Source organism: Eupeodes corollae, chromosome 2 (assembly GCF_945859685.1).
Source record: "Eupeodes corollae chromosome 2, idEupCoro1.1, whole genome shotgun sequence".
Classification (NCBI taxonomy): domain Eukaryota; kingdom Metazoa; phylum Arthropoda; class Insecta; order Diptera; family Syrphidae; genus Eupeodes; species Eupeodes corollae.
Genome location: NC_079148.1, coordinates 104,338,232 through 104,354,333, shown reverse-complemented (window position 1 = coordinate 104,354,333; position 16,102 = coordinate 104,338,232). Strand labels below are relative to the sequence as shown.

The following is a 16,102-nucleotide window of genomic DNA, read 5'->3' as shown; positions in this document are numbered from 1 at the left end:
AATCTTTAGTTTTTTTTGTACCTTTTTTATTCTTTTTCTTGGACTCTTGCTGTGCAATATCATCGGCGGAAGCGACGACAACTTCTGCAGGAGGCTTTTGCCCAGCATACTCCATCTGAAGCTCAGCTAGAACCTTATCCAAATCTTCATCGTCTTCGTCGTTGTCTTTTCGTTTGCCCTTCTTGCCTTTCTTGCCGGCGGCTTTCTCGTTCTTCTTCGGCTTCACTTCAACTTCCACCGGGGGCTCGTCGTCGGATTCGGACATTGGTTTACATGGTTCATCATCGTCCTCGGCCATCAGCAAATCGAATCCAGAACTTTTGTTAGCTTTCTTGGCGTTCTTCTTCTTTTGCTTGATTGGTTTTTCATCATCGGATCCCTCAGCACCGCCATCATCAGAATCACGAGCATTGGAATTCTTCGACTTGGCTTTCTTTCCAACTTTAAGCTTCTTCACCGATTCGGTGATAGCAGAGACCTTATCATCATCATCGTCGTCGTCGACATCCTCGTCGTCACTTGCTGCCGACTTAGCTGGCTTATTAGGTTTCTTCTTGTTGCCATCCTTCTTCTTGTTCTTCTTGTTTTTAGCAGTGACTGTGTCGTCGTCGCTGCTGCCAGCATCAACTCGATCGTCAATGGTGGTTGTCTCGTTGTTGACCCTGAAAGTTTCAATAAAAGAAATAAAGAAAAAATCTCGTTTGCGTTTCTTTAAAAAAAAAAAGTGAAAGTTCATTGGTCGTGCTCGCTGCTCGCTATGGTCGCGGTTCTTGTTTTGTTACTTACATCTCGTCGTCGCTAGAGACTACCTCTTTCTTGCCCTTTTTAGTTTTGACCATTTTTCACGTTGTTTCTTCAACACGTTTGGATTATTCGATCTTTGGGAATTCACAATTGAATCGAGTTAACTTGGAACTGTGGTGGACTGGGAGAGAGAATTTACGAAATCAAGTTGGATAGGGATTTCGTTTTATTTTTTAATATTTTTATTGTTCTTTTTCGATGTACACGCAGTCAATAGACAAAATCGTAGACACAACACACGAGAATTCGCGAACAATCGGGTTTCGAGATTCGAGTTCTCGTTCGGTATTCGTCGTATGCAGTTTTAGCTTTTTTTTGAGGTTATGTGTTGGCAAAACGTCAAAAATTGCTTTTTTTCTAGACTGGCTGTCTGGAATTGGTTTGACAGATAATGTTGTTGTTTTTGGTAGGTATGAGAGGTGAACGATTGCGCAAATGAAAATATCGATGTTATCGATAGTAAATGTTTGGGTTACGGCTACATGGAAGAGCATGTTTATTATGGTACGTTCAATTGCAAATTAGTACTGAATTTACAGAAATGATGGAAATGGTGAACACAATTCAAATTTACAAATCAAATAATATATAATTTTGCAAAAGCAAAGTTGTTGTTTTCAAATCTATCACATACTGTCCTGTTCCTAAGTGAACCACGTATCTATTAAACAACATTTTTTTGAAGCCAAAAATTGAACACAATTTTTAGATGATTTTTTTAAATGAATATTTGTAGGTATCAACTAACTTTGTATGACAGCTAAGTGCAGATAATTGCTTTAGAGGCGATTTATTAGGATATTTTACTATAGAATTTGCAATGTTTTTTTTTCTATTTGTCCCAATTTTGCACTCCTAGGCAACTTCAAAATTTCACCTGGCTTATATTAGTAGATTTCGCTAACAAAAATACGTGGAACATTTCTGAAAATTTTCGTGGGGCAAAATAGTATTTTGGCTACAATCGCAAGAGACTGCCATGTAATTTGCGCATCGAGTATCTAAAAACCTCTTAAGGAGTCCTATGCTGCCTGCATTAAGCATTGAAAACCAGTGGCAACATTGCCTTGTAGCCATCAGAGATATTGCCTCTGAAGTGCTAGGTTTCACACGGCCACCACAGCGAAACCCCTGGTTTGACGACGAATGCCGGCAAGCGCACGCAGCCAAACCAGAGGCATACAAAACGGCGCTGCACAAAAGGACTAGAGCTGCTCTACGAGCAGAAGAGGAAAGAAAAACATCGGCTTCTTAGATGAAAAAAAGAGAGCATGAGAAGCGCGCGATCGAGGAGACAGAGGGATGTCACAACAGGAATGAGGTTCGTAAATTTTACCAAAAGGTAAAAAACCTCCCTAGGGAACCAGCCATGAACCGAAGCCTGTAAAGACGATCAGGGGAACATCGTAGTAAAACCGCAGTCGATGCTGAGAATATGGAAAGATAACTTCTCCAAATTATATAACGGCGATGACGAACCGAATTCCACTGGAAGGGAGATAGAACCACTCGACGAACCTCGGCGACGCAGATCAATAATTCCGCCTACCTGACATTGACAAAGTGAAGATAGCTATATCTAAACTTAAGTCAAACAAAGCTGCTGGAGCTGACGGCATCGCTGCCGAACTATTCAAAGCAGCAGGCGATGACTTGGTACGGGGCATGCACCGACTCATCTGCAAAATATGGTCGGAAGAAAGCATGCCCGATGAGTGGAATCTCAGCATAGTGTGCCCGATACATAAGAAAGGAGACCCTCTAAATTGCGCCAACTACAGAGGCATCAGTCTCCTTAACATTGCGTATAAGATCCTCTCTGCCGTATTATGTGAACATCTGAAGCCATTCGTCAACAACCTGATTGGTCCTTATCAGTGTGGCTTCAGACCACGAAAGTCCACTATCGACTAAATATTCACACTACTGCAGATCTTGGAAAAAACCCAGGAGCTTCAAATCGATACCCACTCTTTATCGATTTTAAAGCCGCGTATGACAGCATCTATAGGGAAGTGCTCTACCGAGCAATGTCTAGTTTTGACATCCCTGTCAAACTTATTCGTTTGTGCAGAATGACGATTGAGAATGCACGCTGCTCTATCAAGGTCGGAAAAGATCTTACCGATGCATTTGATGTCAAAAAAGGCTTTAGACAAGGCGATGCACTGTCATGCGACTTCTTCAACATCGTTTTGGAAAGAACTGTGCAAAACTCAACCGTCAACAATAGAGGCACAATCTTCCAAGGGTCCATCCAATTACTCGGATACGCAGATGATATTTTATGATACTTGGAAGATCAAAGCGTGATGTCAGTGGAGCGTTTTTGAGCATTGCATTGGTCAATGAGGGCAAGACCAAGTATATGCTGTCATCAAAAAAGGACACTGAACAACGACGTCTTGGACAAAACGTCACCATGGACAGCTATAACTTTGAGGTAGTTAAGGACTTTGTCTACCTATGCACCGCTATTAACACAGACAACGACACCAGCGATGAAATCAAACGAAGAATAACTCTTGCAAATCGATGCTTCTTTGGACTTAGAAGGCAATTGAGAACTAAAGTCCTCTCTCGAGCATCTAAAATCACCATCTATAAAACACTCATCATCACGGTTCTCATTTATGGCGCTGAGGCCTGGACCCTGTCAAAGAAAGATGAGAGCGTCTTAGAGAAAAATACTTCGTGTGACTTTTGGTCCCGTACGCATAGATGGAGAATGGAGGAGAAGATATAACGATGAACTGCACGGGATTGATAGCGACACTGACCTAGTTAGCAGAATTAAAGTAAAACGGCTTAGATGCCTAGGTCATGTAGAGTGGATGGACATCAACGCTCCAGCCTGGAAGGTCTTCGAATCCAACCCTGAGTGACGGTGCAGTAGAGGAAGACCGCGACTCAGGTGGTGCACCCAGGTGGGAGAGAACCTCAACCAACTTGGCGTGCGAAACTGGACACAGCTAGCTAGGGACAGAACTGGCTGGAGACGAATGTTGGTTGAGTCCCAGGTCCGCCCCGGACTGTAGCGCCACCTTAAGTAAGTAAGTAAAATAGTATTTTTGTTAGCCATGGTTAATGTAGATGTCAAAAATGTTTTCTCTCTGTTTTTTTTTGTGGTTTGTTTCTATTTTCAATCGATGTCAATTTTTCCTTAGGTTTGCATAAATGTGGTAAAATAAATAATGTGTTAGATTGTTCGAAACCCCCTTTATACTAAAAAAAAAAAGAATTATGGCAGCAAATTCAACTGAAATAAAGAAATTCGGAAAGTGGGTTGATGTTGCCCGCAACTTAGATTTTATATCCGAATAACTAACGCCTACTCTGCATGTGGCAATTTAAAGTTGCTCATTCGAAGACTCATTTGGATATAGAAAAGTACAAAAAACACAAATAAAGAAGCAACTTTAAGTTGCTGACAACTAAGTTAAGTTCAATTATATTTTTTATTCAACCAATAAAAAGTTGTGCTGTGTATAAGGATTCATGTAGGTTTTATGTAAAGTTGCATAATTTGGTATTTATAAAGTGTTTTATTTTTTTTTTAAATAATAGTTATGAAGAAGCTCCATTTAAATACCACAATTAAATCAGCTATTTTTCTAATGTCAAGAGAAAAGAAAAAATGAATTCTGGTTGTGTTTGATTAATAAAATAAACAAAACAAAGAAACATTGAATTGAAGCTGAAGAATTTGAACACCACATTGGTATTCATCCGATGCAACATGTAAAACTCATATAACTTCTTAATTCTGTTTAGATACTTCTCTTCTTTGTATAATTGGGAATAAGAATATTGAGACAAATACACATATCTCAAAGCCTGACAAGAGACTACTAAAAAGTATGTAGAAAAATAGTTTTCGAAATATTTATCGTAACTTATTTTTTGTATTGATTTGCAGTTTCAACAATATCAGTGCAATGTTAAAGAAAACATCACAACTTTAAGTATGATTGCAAGGCACTGGCATTAAAATAGCTCGGTTAATGTCATTTAAATCAATTTACTAAAGAAAAACTGAAAAGGGAATTTTATTGTCTTTTATTTTTAAATTTGGGCAAAAATCAAAATCAATTTCATCACAAAGATTTCCTCTTAATCTAAGCATTCGATAAATTCTTGAACTTGGCATTTCTTATTTTTTTAAATTTTGTATTGATATTCGGAGTGATTTTTCATCGAATACAAATCATATGAAAAGAAAGCTTGACAGCAGGTTTTAGAGACATGATAGAATAGCTTATAAGCTTTAACCCAAAACCCGGTTTACGCGAAATTATGAGATTTGGCTCAAAACCTATATCGAAAAATCAAGTTTTCCCATACAAGTTTTCGTAAATAAAACACGACGAAAACTAGTAGCAAATCAAAGGTGAACTAAACAAACAAATCTTTTGAAACATTCAGCGCTCAATTAAATGCAAAAAACAGCTGATCAGCTATCAGATTTCAAAAGATATATTTCACTTTGTTATTTTGTATGTTTGTCCACAACTTCAGAGGTTTGAATTTAAACAAACCTTGATTTTATTGTGGACGTGAAGTTTTAAATATAAAAGATGCAAAACATAGTTTTAAAATATTCAATGTGCATATGTTCATATCTATCATAAATTTCAGAGATACCAATAGATACGTTTTCGGATTCTGGTTCCTCCAGCAGGTACTCTTCAACGAGAACTTGTACATGTTCAGTGTGAACGATTATAGGGTTTTCGAAAACCCGGTTTTGGGGTTAGTGTGAAAAAGCTAATGTATTAGGCTTTTCACACCAAGTCCAAAACCCGGTTTTCGCCTAAAACCTACATCGGAAACTCAAGTTTTCCCATACATTTTTGGTAAACTACAAGTTCTCGTGAATCACAAGTTTTATATTAATCCTCCTGAAAACTAGTAGCAATTCAAAGTTGAACTAAAGAAACAAACTTTTCGAAAAATTCAGCGCTCAAATCAATTTGAACAAAACAGCTGACGGCTGCTGTCAAAACAAATATTTAATTTTGAAATAAATTTGGTCGTGATAAGTAATATTATTTATACAATTTCCTTACAAAATAATAATATGGAAAATTTGCCAACGAAAAGAATAAAAGTCCTGGTGACTATTTGCGGCACTGGCGGTTCTCCAGAGTTTCAAACGCTCTTTGTTAAGTGAGGGACCGGGATTCTCTATGGCTACTGGCCTGACAACCCCAAGGACGAGGAAGACTTGCTCATAGTTCGTAATGACGTTTCCATGTGGTGCGCCTTCGAACTCGTCACCACAAATATGTCCGACGCTTTCGCTTACTACCTGGAGAAAGATTTTCCGGTAACTGGTAAATTGCAACCCATCATAACAGCTTCAGTGACGGCTTTGGATGAGTGATTTTGGTACGAATTTGGAATTAGGAATTGACCTTTTCTGCTCTGGCCATAAGGACCTACATGAAATCATTCAGAATCTTCTCAACCCCCCCTATAATTTGCTTTCACGACCACAAAATATGGCGATTCTGAAGGCACGTTTGGCCAACAGAAGCAATAGTCATAAGCGCAGTGTTTTGGATTGAAGTTTTTGTGAAAGAAGAAGAAAATGTTTTAAATAAAATTAATTTTTATTGTAACAGTTTTGTTTGTTGTTGATTCTATGATTTTGCAGAAAATTAGCTTCTCCTAAGTGAATTGTTCAGACCGGTTAAAGTAAACAAAGAGGATAGCTGCAACCAAGCGAGCTTGTAGTTCTTGTTGGTTCATGTCGTGAGCCCATTCCACCCGTCCCCAGAACTTCAGTTGAAACTCTTCTTCCAGACGAGCTTACTTACTTAAGGTGGCGCTACAGTCCTGTGTGAACTAGGGCCTCACTCAACAAACTTCTCCATCTAGCTCGGTCCCTAGCTAGATGTCTCCAGTTTCGCGCTCCAAGTTGGGTGAGGTCACCTTCCACTTGTGCGCGCCACCTGATCCGCGGTCTTCCTCTACTGCGCTGTCCTGTGGGTGCGGATTCGAAGACTTTCCGGGCCGGAGCATTGGTTTCCATGCGCTCTACGTAACCCAGCCATCTTAGTCGTTGGACTTTTACTCTTCTTGCTAAGTCTACGTCGCTGTACAGCCCGTACAGTTCGTCGTTCCATCTTCTCCTCCACTCCGTAGATCACACGAAGAACTTTTCTCTCGAGGCGACCCAAGGTGCTTTCATCCGCTTTTGTCATGGTCCATGCTTCTGCACCGTATAGCAGGACGGGGATGATAAGGGTCTTATATAGCAACACTTTGGTCCCTCGAGAGAGGACATTACTACTCAATTGCTTTCTTAGTCCAAAGAAACAGCGGTTAGCAAGAGTTATTCTGCGTTTGATCTCAGCGCTGGTGTTGTTTTCTGCGTTTACAGCGGAGCCTAGGTAGACGAAGTCCTTGACTACCTCAAAGGTACGTCTGTCGATTGTGACGTTTTGACCAAAACGTCGGTGTTGTATGTCCTTTCTAGACGACAGCATGTACTTTGTTTTGCCCTCATTAACCGTTAAACCCATTTTTGCCGCCTCTGCCTCAATACTCACAAAAGCCCCATTGACATCACGCTGAGTTCTTCCGATTATGTCAATGTCATTAGCATATGCCAGTAATTGGACAGACTTTTGAAAGATAGTGCCTCTAGTGTTGACGTGTGAGCTCTGCACTATTCTTTCAAGCACGATGTTAAAAAAATCGCATGACAGCGCATCACTATATATATATACAGCTATACAGCTCGTCCCTGTAGATGCTGTCACATGCGGCCTTGAAATCGATGAAAAGATGGTGGGTGTCGATTTGGTGCTCTTGAGTTTTTTCCAGGATCTGCCGTAATGTGAATATTTGATCAACTGTGGACTTTCCTGGTCTAAAACCACACTGATAAGGACCTATCAGGTTGTTGACGATGGGCTTTAGACGTTCACATATTATGGCAGAGAAGATTTTATAGGCGATGTTAAGTAGACTTATTCCTCTATAGTTGGTGCAGTTTAGAGGGTCTCCTTTTTTCAGGATCGGGCAAACAATACTGAGGTTCCATTCATCGGGCATGTTTTCTTCCGACCATATCTTACAGATAAGTTGGTGCATGCTCCTAACCAACTTATCTCCAGCTGCTTTAAAGAGCTCGGCATTCAAGCCATCTGCTCCAGCGGCTTTATTAGACTTCAACTTAGATATGGCAATCTTTACTTCGTCTAAGTCGGGAGGACAGGATTGTTGGCTTTCGTCGTCTATGTTGAATGGATCATCCTGCCTGACAGCGGGATTCAGTTCTTCGTCGCCGTTATACAGTCTGCAGAAGTGGTCCTTCCATATCCTCAGCATTGACTGCGGTTCCACTATGATGTTTCCACTTTCGTCTTTGCAGCCTTCGGTTCTAGGTTTATGTACCTGTGAATTTCGTTTCACCTGTTCATAAAACTTTCGAACCTCATTCCTGCTTTTATACCTCTCAACATCTTCGACCGCACGCTTCTCATGCCCTCTCTTTTTCCTTCTGAAAAGTCGGCGTTCCTCTCGCCTCTTCTGCTCATAGAGCTCACGAGCAGCTCTCGTCCTTTTATGCAGCGCCGCTTTGCGTGCCTGTTGTTTGGCTGCATTTGCCTGCCGACATTCCTCATCAAACCAGGGGTTCCTTGTTGGTGGCTGTTTGAAACCCAGCACATCAGAGGCGGCTTCTCTGATTGCATCTTGGCAATGTTGCCACTGGTTTTCGATACATTGTGTTGGCGGCAGAGAACTTCGAGAGAGGTTACTTGTCACTCGGTCGGAAAAGGATTTGGCGATCTCTGGCGATTGTAGCCGTTCGACGTTGTATCTTCTCCCAGCACCTCCCTGTTTTGCCTTGGGTCTGGAAATCCGAAGTGCTACCCTGGCTACAATGAGGTAGTGGTCCGAGTCGATGTTAGCTCCTCGGAAAGTTCGTACATCCATAATGCTGGAAGTGTGTCTGGCGTCGATCGCAATATGGTCAATCTGGTTGACGGTAGATTGATCTGGAGAAGTCCAAGTTCCTTTGTGGATGTTGAGGTGTGGAAAACGCGTACTGGCTACCATGACGTTTCGCCCCGCAGCAAAATCTATGAGCCTGAATCCATTATCGGAAGTGTCGTCGTGCAGGCTGTTTTTCCCGATTATTCCACCAAAGATGTCTTCCCTTCCTAGCTTGGCATTAAAATCGCCCAGGACTATTTTAATATCGTAGCTAGGGCACTGCTCATATGTTTTGTCTAAGAGCTCGAAGAACATATCTTTGGTGTTGTCGTCTTTCTCTTCTGTGGGGGCGTGCGCGCATATCAGGCTAATGTTGCCGAATTTAGCCTTGATGCGTATGGTCATGAGGCGCTCATTGATGCACCTATAGCTCAAGACTTCTTGCCTAAGTCTGGCTCCAATGACGAATCCGCATCCAAATAAGCGCTGTTGGTTTTCGTGGTAGCAGTCACCATAGTAAATATCGCAGTTTTTCATCCTCTTTTTGCCCGGCCCATCCCATCGTATTTCCTGGATGGCGGTGATATCTGCTTTATATCGTTCTAGGGCCTCCGCTAATTCTTCGGCCGCACGTGGTCTGTTAAGGGACCTAACATTCCACGTGCATATCCGAAGTTCGTTGTCCTTTATTCGTTTGCGTGGGTTGTCAACAGTAAATCCGTCCGTATCCGAGGCTTGTTGGTGCTTCGCATCTTTGAAAGCTTTTACGTAGCCAGGAAGTCACCCCGACGCACAACCTCCAACCTGGAGGGCCAGATCCTAAGTATAACTCCAAGGATGGGGAGCCGGATAAAACCGCTCCTTACAGGCCTGGGCTCCGAATAAGTCGAAGAAGCCCTTCCAGACGAGCTAGTGTTACGTTAAAATTTGAATTGGTTAGAATTCATTTTATTTTCACAAATAATTTAAGAAGAACAAAACTTTCTACTCACAAATTTGTTCATCAATACAAAATTTAACAGCATGTGTTAAACAAATTTAAATGTCAAATGAAAACGTGTAAATGTTCGGTGTGAACAATTTTCGGGTTTTCCAAAACATTTTGCCGAAAACCGGTTTTGGGTTTGGTGTGAAAAGGCTATAAGCCTCTAAGTGTGCTCAAGGCGTAAGATTAATGCAGAAGGCACAACTTAAATTCAGTTTAAGCAGAACCTTAAAGTCAATCATCATCATCTTCAGCAATTTCTGAACACTTCCTAAATTTATTTTACCGATTCATGTTGCTGCATTCCCGATTCTAGCGCAATGCATTTTTTGAAAAAAGAAATCAAATTCAAAGGGAAATTTCGTTACAGTTGTCTATTGTCTTGAATTAATCGACAATTCTTAATTCTATTTAATATTTTACAAGTGTTTCATATATTTTATGTTGATTTTTAACTCAATTCATTATACAAGATCTTTTTAATCTCAATCTCAAATGCTTAATATTAATTTTTAATTGATTGTTTTAACTTCAATCGATTAACCAACTTCTAACGAAAAGAACAAGAATGGATTCAAGGAGTTTCAAGAATGCCTCAAGGTAGGCATTTTTAAATCCTTATTCTTTTGTGTGTTTTATTCAAATAAAAATACTTAATTTCATGGTTTTATAGTTCATTACTAAACTCTGAAAAAGACGATACTCTTGGTCTGTTAAACATGGAAAATTTACGCGGTAAGTTTTTCTTTATTTTGTGTTTCACTTTTATAGAAGACGTATTTGGTATTTGTTTTATAGCTTTTGGTGAAACCTCAAGGAATTCATCAGTGAACAGAGATAAAATCAATGAACGTTTGAAGCTGGAACGTGCCAAAGCAATGGAAACACTTCAAAAATCCTCCTCTAATGGAAAATTCAAGCAACCCAATCCACCGAAACAGCTCAGTATAGGAAACAAAGAGAACGAGTCGAATATCACGAGGACACCTGGTAAGTTAGACCCAACTGTAACCCATAAACATCTTAATTCCTGTCCCTTTTAGTGTAGTATTAAAATGTATTCTTTCATTTTATCACCCAGTTCTCGATCGCACAGACTATGTGCCATATCGAGGCCTTAAGAGCATCAACATCACCGATCTTGCTGTCGACAAGACAATCCACTTGGAATCCTCCGACATAAAGTCCTCGGCATCAAAGAATTCAGTTCACAAAATATCATTTGAACCTTGCGAAATGACTGGCCGATCAACGGCCCTCTCTCGAGAACTGAACAGACAAAGAACCAATCGTCACAGCCTGCTTTCGGTGGAGGAAATTCTAGCTAGCAGCTCTGCGGCAAGTGTACGCAGTCTGTGTGATTCGTTGCGTGAAAGCTATGGCGGCAATACTAGCCTGAGCCTGCCTCGTACAGCGGACATGTCCAAAACCACTCAGGAATCTCTTTATTCGGGAGCCACTAGCGATCAAGGTGACGGTGGTTTTTCATTCTCAAATGCCATGCGTGCCGATGAGAGTTGTTTTGGCTCAGAGAATTTCGCCCCCGCCGAACTTATGCACTCGAAGTTAATGGAAGACGAGAAACAGTGGGCTCAGGAGTATGCCGCCATTCCTGAGAAGGCTCTGAGTGACTCGCATGCAAAGCCCCAAAATAGAATGCATAGCGAGACTTTGCTCACATCGATGATGTCCAATGGAGTCAATGATCCAGATTTTTCGCTTGGCAACTATTTTGGCCAACAATCGGAAGATCTTTGGAATATCGTTCATACCAAGAGTCCAGTCAAAGGACGTCCTCCGACGGCTTTGGTAGATGCGACCATAACTGAAGACAACTCGATTGATGTATCCATAACTCCTAAGGCGGATACCAAAGCCTACAGCATTCATGCACCTAATCGCACTTCCGTCGATAAGAAGCACGAGAGTAAGGACTCTGGGAATGCCACAGACAGTTCCTATTTGTTGAGTGTTTCGGCGATTGAAAGGGCTTTGGGTAAGAAAGCGAAAGTTCTATCATCTTAACATTTGATTACATTTTTGTTATCATTTCCATTTTAGTTGATATCCAAACTGAAGATTCAGATGGATCGGTGGTAAATCGCCTCCTGATGGCTAAGAAAACGAGAAGCTGCATGAATCCTTACCGTGAACAAATTGATGAAAAACCGAGCCATAGAATGCTCTCGCTTGGTGAGGCCATTGAGAGAGTAGCGGTCGCAAACAACAAGAACCCAGAGACTATTCTGGAGGATAAGGAGAACTTTGATCCGGAACAAATCAAAGTAATGAAGTATTCGGACACAATGAGCTTCAGTGATTCGTTGCTTAATAGCACCGATATGAAAAAATTCGACAGAAGCAGCTTGGGAGCAACACGCTCGCCATTGCATCCCATTGAACTCAACAATCCAACTATAACTGTTGGTAAGTAAACATTTTGGACCCACCCAATCCGCAATTACTGACCACATTCTTTTTTCCAGATGAAGCTGCTGATTTTGCAGACCTGGATGAGCATCCATCGTTATTGGAAAAAGATGCATCCCGCAAGGTTCGTCGTCATAAGACCACTCGTGATTTAAGTCCAGCATCGACCGATTCCCACTTGGACACTCGAAACCATCAATATCAAGATCGTAAACAAAAACGAAGCCGATCGGCAACTCGTGGTGGAGATGCAGAGCGGCGAGAAAGAAGCCGTTCAAAGGAAACACGTTCCACCGAGAAGGAGAAGTCCCAGCCGATGTCTCTGTCGTCAACTCGAAACGAACAAGATGAAATGTCATCCCCTAATCCTTCCACCAAGTCGTCGTCTTCGATTCTTCGGAAGAATACTCGACGAAGTCCATCTCCGGTCTTTTTCGAATCGCCCATATCATCCCCGAGGAGCTGCTTATCCTCCCACGTCTCGTCGCCCACATGGACGGCCCATTCACCCCAACTCGACAACACCACAAACTCTGATCGTCGTTATCTCGTAGGAACCGTTTCGTCGCCAGACTGCGGAAAATTCTCGCTGCCAAGCTATGGCCTGGTGACTAAGACCGCTTCGACTGGTTCGGTAAAAGGGCGCAGCACATCACGTTGCTCGAATTCGAGCGAATTCAGCCATCGCGATGGCAAACTGATTCCATTGAAGGTGACTTGCCTCCAGCTGTCGTGGGGAAGCATTCGGCTGCGCAAAAATGCCAACAAATCAATGCAAATCAAGAACACGTCCGACAAAAGACTCATAGTGAAGGTAGACGTATCGGGACCTGGCTTTCAAATTGTTAACAATCAGGGCAATCTGATAACCCTCCAGTCGCAGGAATGTCGCTCGGTTAGTCTGAACTTCTGTCCCACGGTGATCGGAGTTGCCGTGGGCGTTCTGTCATTCAGCGCTCCCAACAGCCCGTCCAGTCAAACCTATCTGGATGTGCCACTTTATGGCTATGGAGGCACAGCCAGTCTCATTCCACAAAATATAATGCGCGGACCCATTGGAGCGCCTTTCCTAACGATGGGTGACCTGAAAGAATTATCGGGCCCGTTGGAGAAGACTTTCAAGATCTACAACAAGGGACCTCTGCATGGCTTTGCCGTCATAATCATCGATTCCTTTGGCTTGGATATGCCCCGACTGCGTGATTCCATTGAAGTCACACCTAACAAAGTACTCATTCCTCCCGAGGGAGTCGCCAATATCCGGGTGACTCTCAAACCGCGCCGCGACGATATCAAAAAGATCATAAAAAAGATCTCGGACGTTCTGGCTCTTGCCAACATGCGGATCATTTGCGGAGATGAGCCATCTCGGCAGAGAATTCGTAATCTGATTCGCACCATGAAGGAGGAAGATAAGTCAAAGCTAACCTCCAAGTCGCTCGACCGGGTTTGGGCTAGTTTCCCCGGTGAGAAGCCCATCGATGAATTGGATGCTCTCAAAGAAAAATCAGAAGTCGCTCTAGACATGATCTCATCGTTGCGCATCCATGAAATTGCCCTCACACTCAACCACTATAGACTGGACGAAACTGCAGACTCGACGCTGGTCTTCCCCGATGCCGATGAGACTGTTATCTTTCGAACATTCTGCTCCACCTCACCCACACAAATGCTGGACCCTGTCGACGAGGAACAAGAAGAGAACTCATCATCAGCAGAGTCGTGGTCTGTGCGACCGAATGTATTACAATTTGATCCTCCCATGTCATTTGTAGTGAGGAATAGCTCGAATAAGAAGAAACTCTTTGAGATCTCTTGTAACTACGACTTGTTCAGATTTATCCCAACCGAAGCGTATGTCGATGCCGGCAAGGAAATACAAGTACAGGTTTTGAGTCAAAGTGAGAAGCCAGGAATGTTGCCCAATGATCAAATTAATATTTGGGTAAGTTCATTAATTTATGGTAAACGAAAAAATGGTTTAATTTTTTTTTCTTTTTGTAGATTTACACTCAGGATGAAAAAGTTTCAATCCCAGTTAAAGTTAACAAGAATTATTTCCCGTGGAATCGCAGATAGAATCTGTTTTGATATATATGTATTTTTTTAAATGATATTTCGTATGAAAATGTTTTGTGTATTAATTTTTTTACTTAAATAGATATTGATTTGCATTGTTTTGTGTTTTTTAAAGAAATAAAGTTATTGCATATAGCGATACTCCTATGAAATAATTTTATTTTTTTTGTTACTACTTTGTTTAGTGAGCGATTTTTTAAGTACACCTTTGTAATTCATAGTGTGCGTCGTAATTCATAGAATCACAAAAAGCCTGACTTTAAGTAACTAAGCAATGTCAATTTTTTACAATGTACAACAATGTAGACTTAATGGCTTACCGAATCTCACTGAATCGATAGGAGACCTTAAATCAAAGGTGAAAACCTTTGAAACTTCTATAAGTAAAGCTTTTAGAGTCTCTTGCCCAGTTAAATATAGCCGTAAAACCCTTCCTTCATGGTGGAATGAAGAACTGTCCAGTCTTAGGAAAATGACGGAATCAATCGAAGACATAAAGGACTCCGCAAGGCTCAGCAAAGTTTTATCGAAGGAACATTGTAATCCTTCATTTCTAAAGAAGCCTGATGGAACCTGGACAGCCTCTCCAGCCGAATCTCTTGAGCTACTGATGAAGACGCGCTTTCCGGGTTGCGAGAGTGATAACCCCGGATCGCTTGAAACCACAGAGCTAAACGTAGCTCATATGGAGCAAGTCAATTCCATTATAACCAGAGAAAATATTTTGTGGGCCATCAATACTTTTTCTCCATATAAATCCCCAGGCATGGATGGCATACTGCCAGTTATGCTTCAAAAGTTGCATGATGTGGTAGCTCCATGGCTGGAACAAATTTTCAAAGGATGCCTCCTTCTCAAACATGTGCCCATGTCGTGGAGACAGGTCAAAGTAGTTTTTATCCCGAAAGTGGGTAGGCGAGGTCACAAATCCGCGAAGGATTTCAGACCAATAAGCTTAACATCTTTTGTGCTTAAAACCTTGGAGCGCGTTCTTATTTACCATATTAGAGAAATCCTAGTTGGACGACCTCTCGAAAGCTCTCAGCATGCTTATCCTAAGGGCAAATCTACGGGGACTGCCCTCCATGCGTACTGTAGAACAAACAATCCATTATAAAGAATTTACTCTTGCCACCTTCCTAGACATAGAAGGTGCTTTTAACAACGTCCTTACAGAATCCATAGAAGAATCACTCGTTAAGTTCGGTGTAGAAGACTTCATTCGAGAATGGATTATTTCCATGCTCAGTGGTAGGAAGATACGAGCCACTCTAGGCAATACAATCGCAACAAAAGACGTGAGTAGGGGAACACCCCAGGGTGGTGTTCTTTCGCCTCTTCTATGGCTTCTGGTCATGGATACAATTCTCGTTAAATTAGAGAGATGTGGAGTGAAGGCGGTAGCCTATGCGGATGATTTGGTGCTATTGGTGTCAGGAAAGTATACCTCTGTAATTAGTAAAATCACGGAGTGAGCTTTCAAGAAAGTTAGCAGCTGGGCCACGAGTTGTGGACTAGGAGTTAACCAAAGTAAAACTGAACTGTTGCTCTTTACCACCAAAACTAAAGTACCGCCCTTCACGCTACCTCGACTTAATGGTCATATCCTATCATTGCCTATCAGTGCAAAATATTTGGGAGTTATACTCGACCCTAAACTAAACTGGAAACTAAATATTGAAGTAGGGGTTAAGAAGGCCTGTTGCCTTCTACGCCTGCAGCAAAACTTTCGGCAAAAAGTGGGGAGTTCAGTCGAAGATGATTTTATGGACGTACACAGCCGTAGTACGCCCTATCTTAACATATGGTTCGATTGTGTGGTGGCCTGCTCTTAGCAAAGCCTCTGTCTATCAA

The 16,102-nt window shown here is 41.7% G+C and overlaps 2 protein-coding genes across 2 annotated transcripts in view; one reads left to right on the top strand and one right to left on the bottom strand.

The window, feature by feature from the left end:
- LOC129944062 (eukaryotic translation initiation factor 5B) overlaps nt 1–1,139 on the bottom strand; it is a 236,194-nt gene extending 235,055 nt beyond the window's left edge. The window contains exons 1-2 of the mRNA XM_056053221.1: nt 787–1,139; nt 22–662 (exon numbers count right to left, since the gene is read on the bottom strand). Coding sequence (XP_055909196.1) covers nt 22–662; nt 787–839 — 694 coding nt within the window. The 5' untranslated portion in view covers nt 840–1,139. The remainder of the gene's footprint in view (nt 1–21; nt 663–786) is intronic.
- An 8,904-nt stretch (nt 1,140–10,043) lies between these two features.
- Nucleotides 10,044–14,389, top strand: LOC129947836 (uncharacterized). Its single transcript, XM_056058563.1, has 7 exons — nt 10,044–10,339; nt 10,413–10,474; nt 10,538–10,729; nt 10,821–11,735; nt 11,801–12,166; nt 12,226–14,114; nt 14,174–14,389. Exons 1-7 carry the CDS (start codon nt 10,308–10,310, stop codon nt 14,246–14,248), a joined length of 3,531 nt encoding a protein of 1,176 aa, XP_055914538.1. The 5' UTR covers nt 10,044–10,307; the 3' UTR covers nt 14,249–14,389.
- The last annotated feature ends 1,713 nt before the right edge of the window (nt 14,390–16,102 follow it).

Coding starts and splice junctions, on each gene's coding strand:
- LOC129947836 (XM_056058563.1), top strand. CDS start 10,308: ATGGATTCAAGGAGTTTCAAGAATGCCTCAAG. Junction 10,340..10,412: donor AGTTTCAAGAATGCCTCAAG/GTAGGCATTTTT, acceptor ATGGTTTTATAG/TTCATTACTAAACTCTGAAA. Junction 12,167..12,225: donor CAATCCAACTATAACTGTTG/GTAAGTAAACAT, acceptor TCTTTTTTCCAG/ATGAAGCTGCTGATTTTGCA.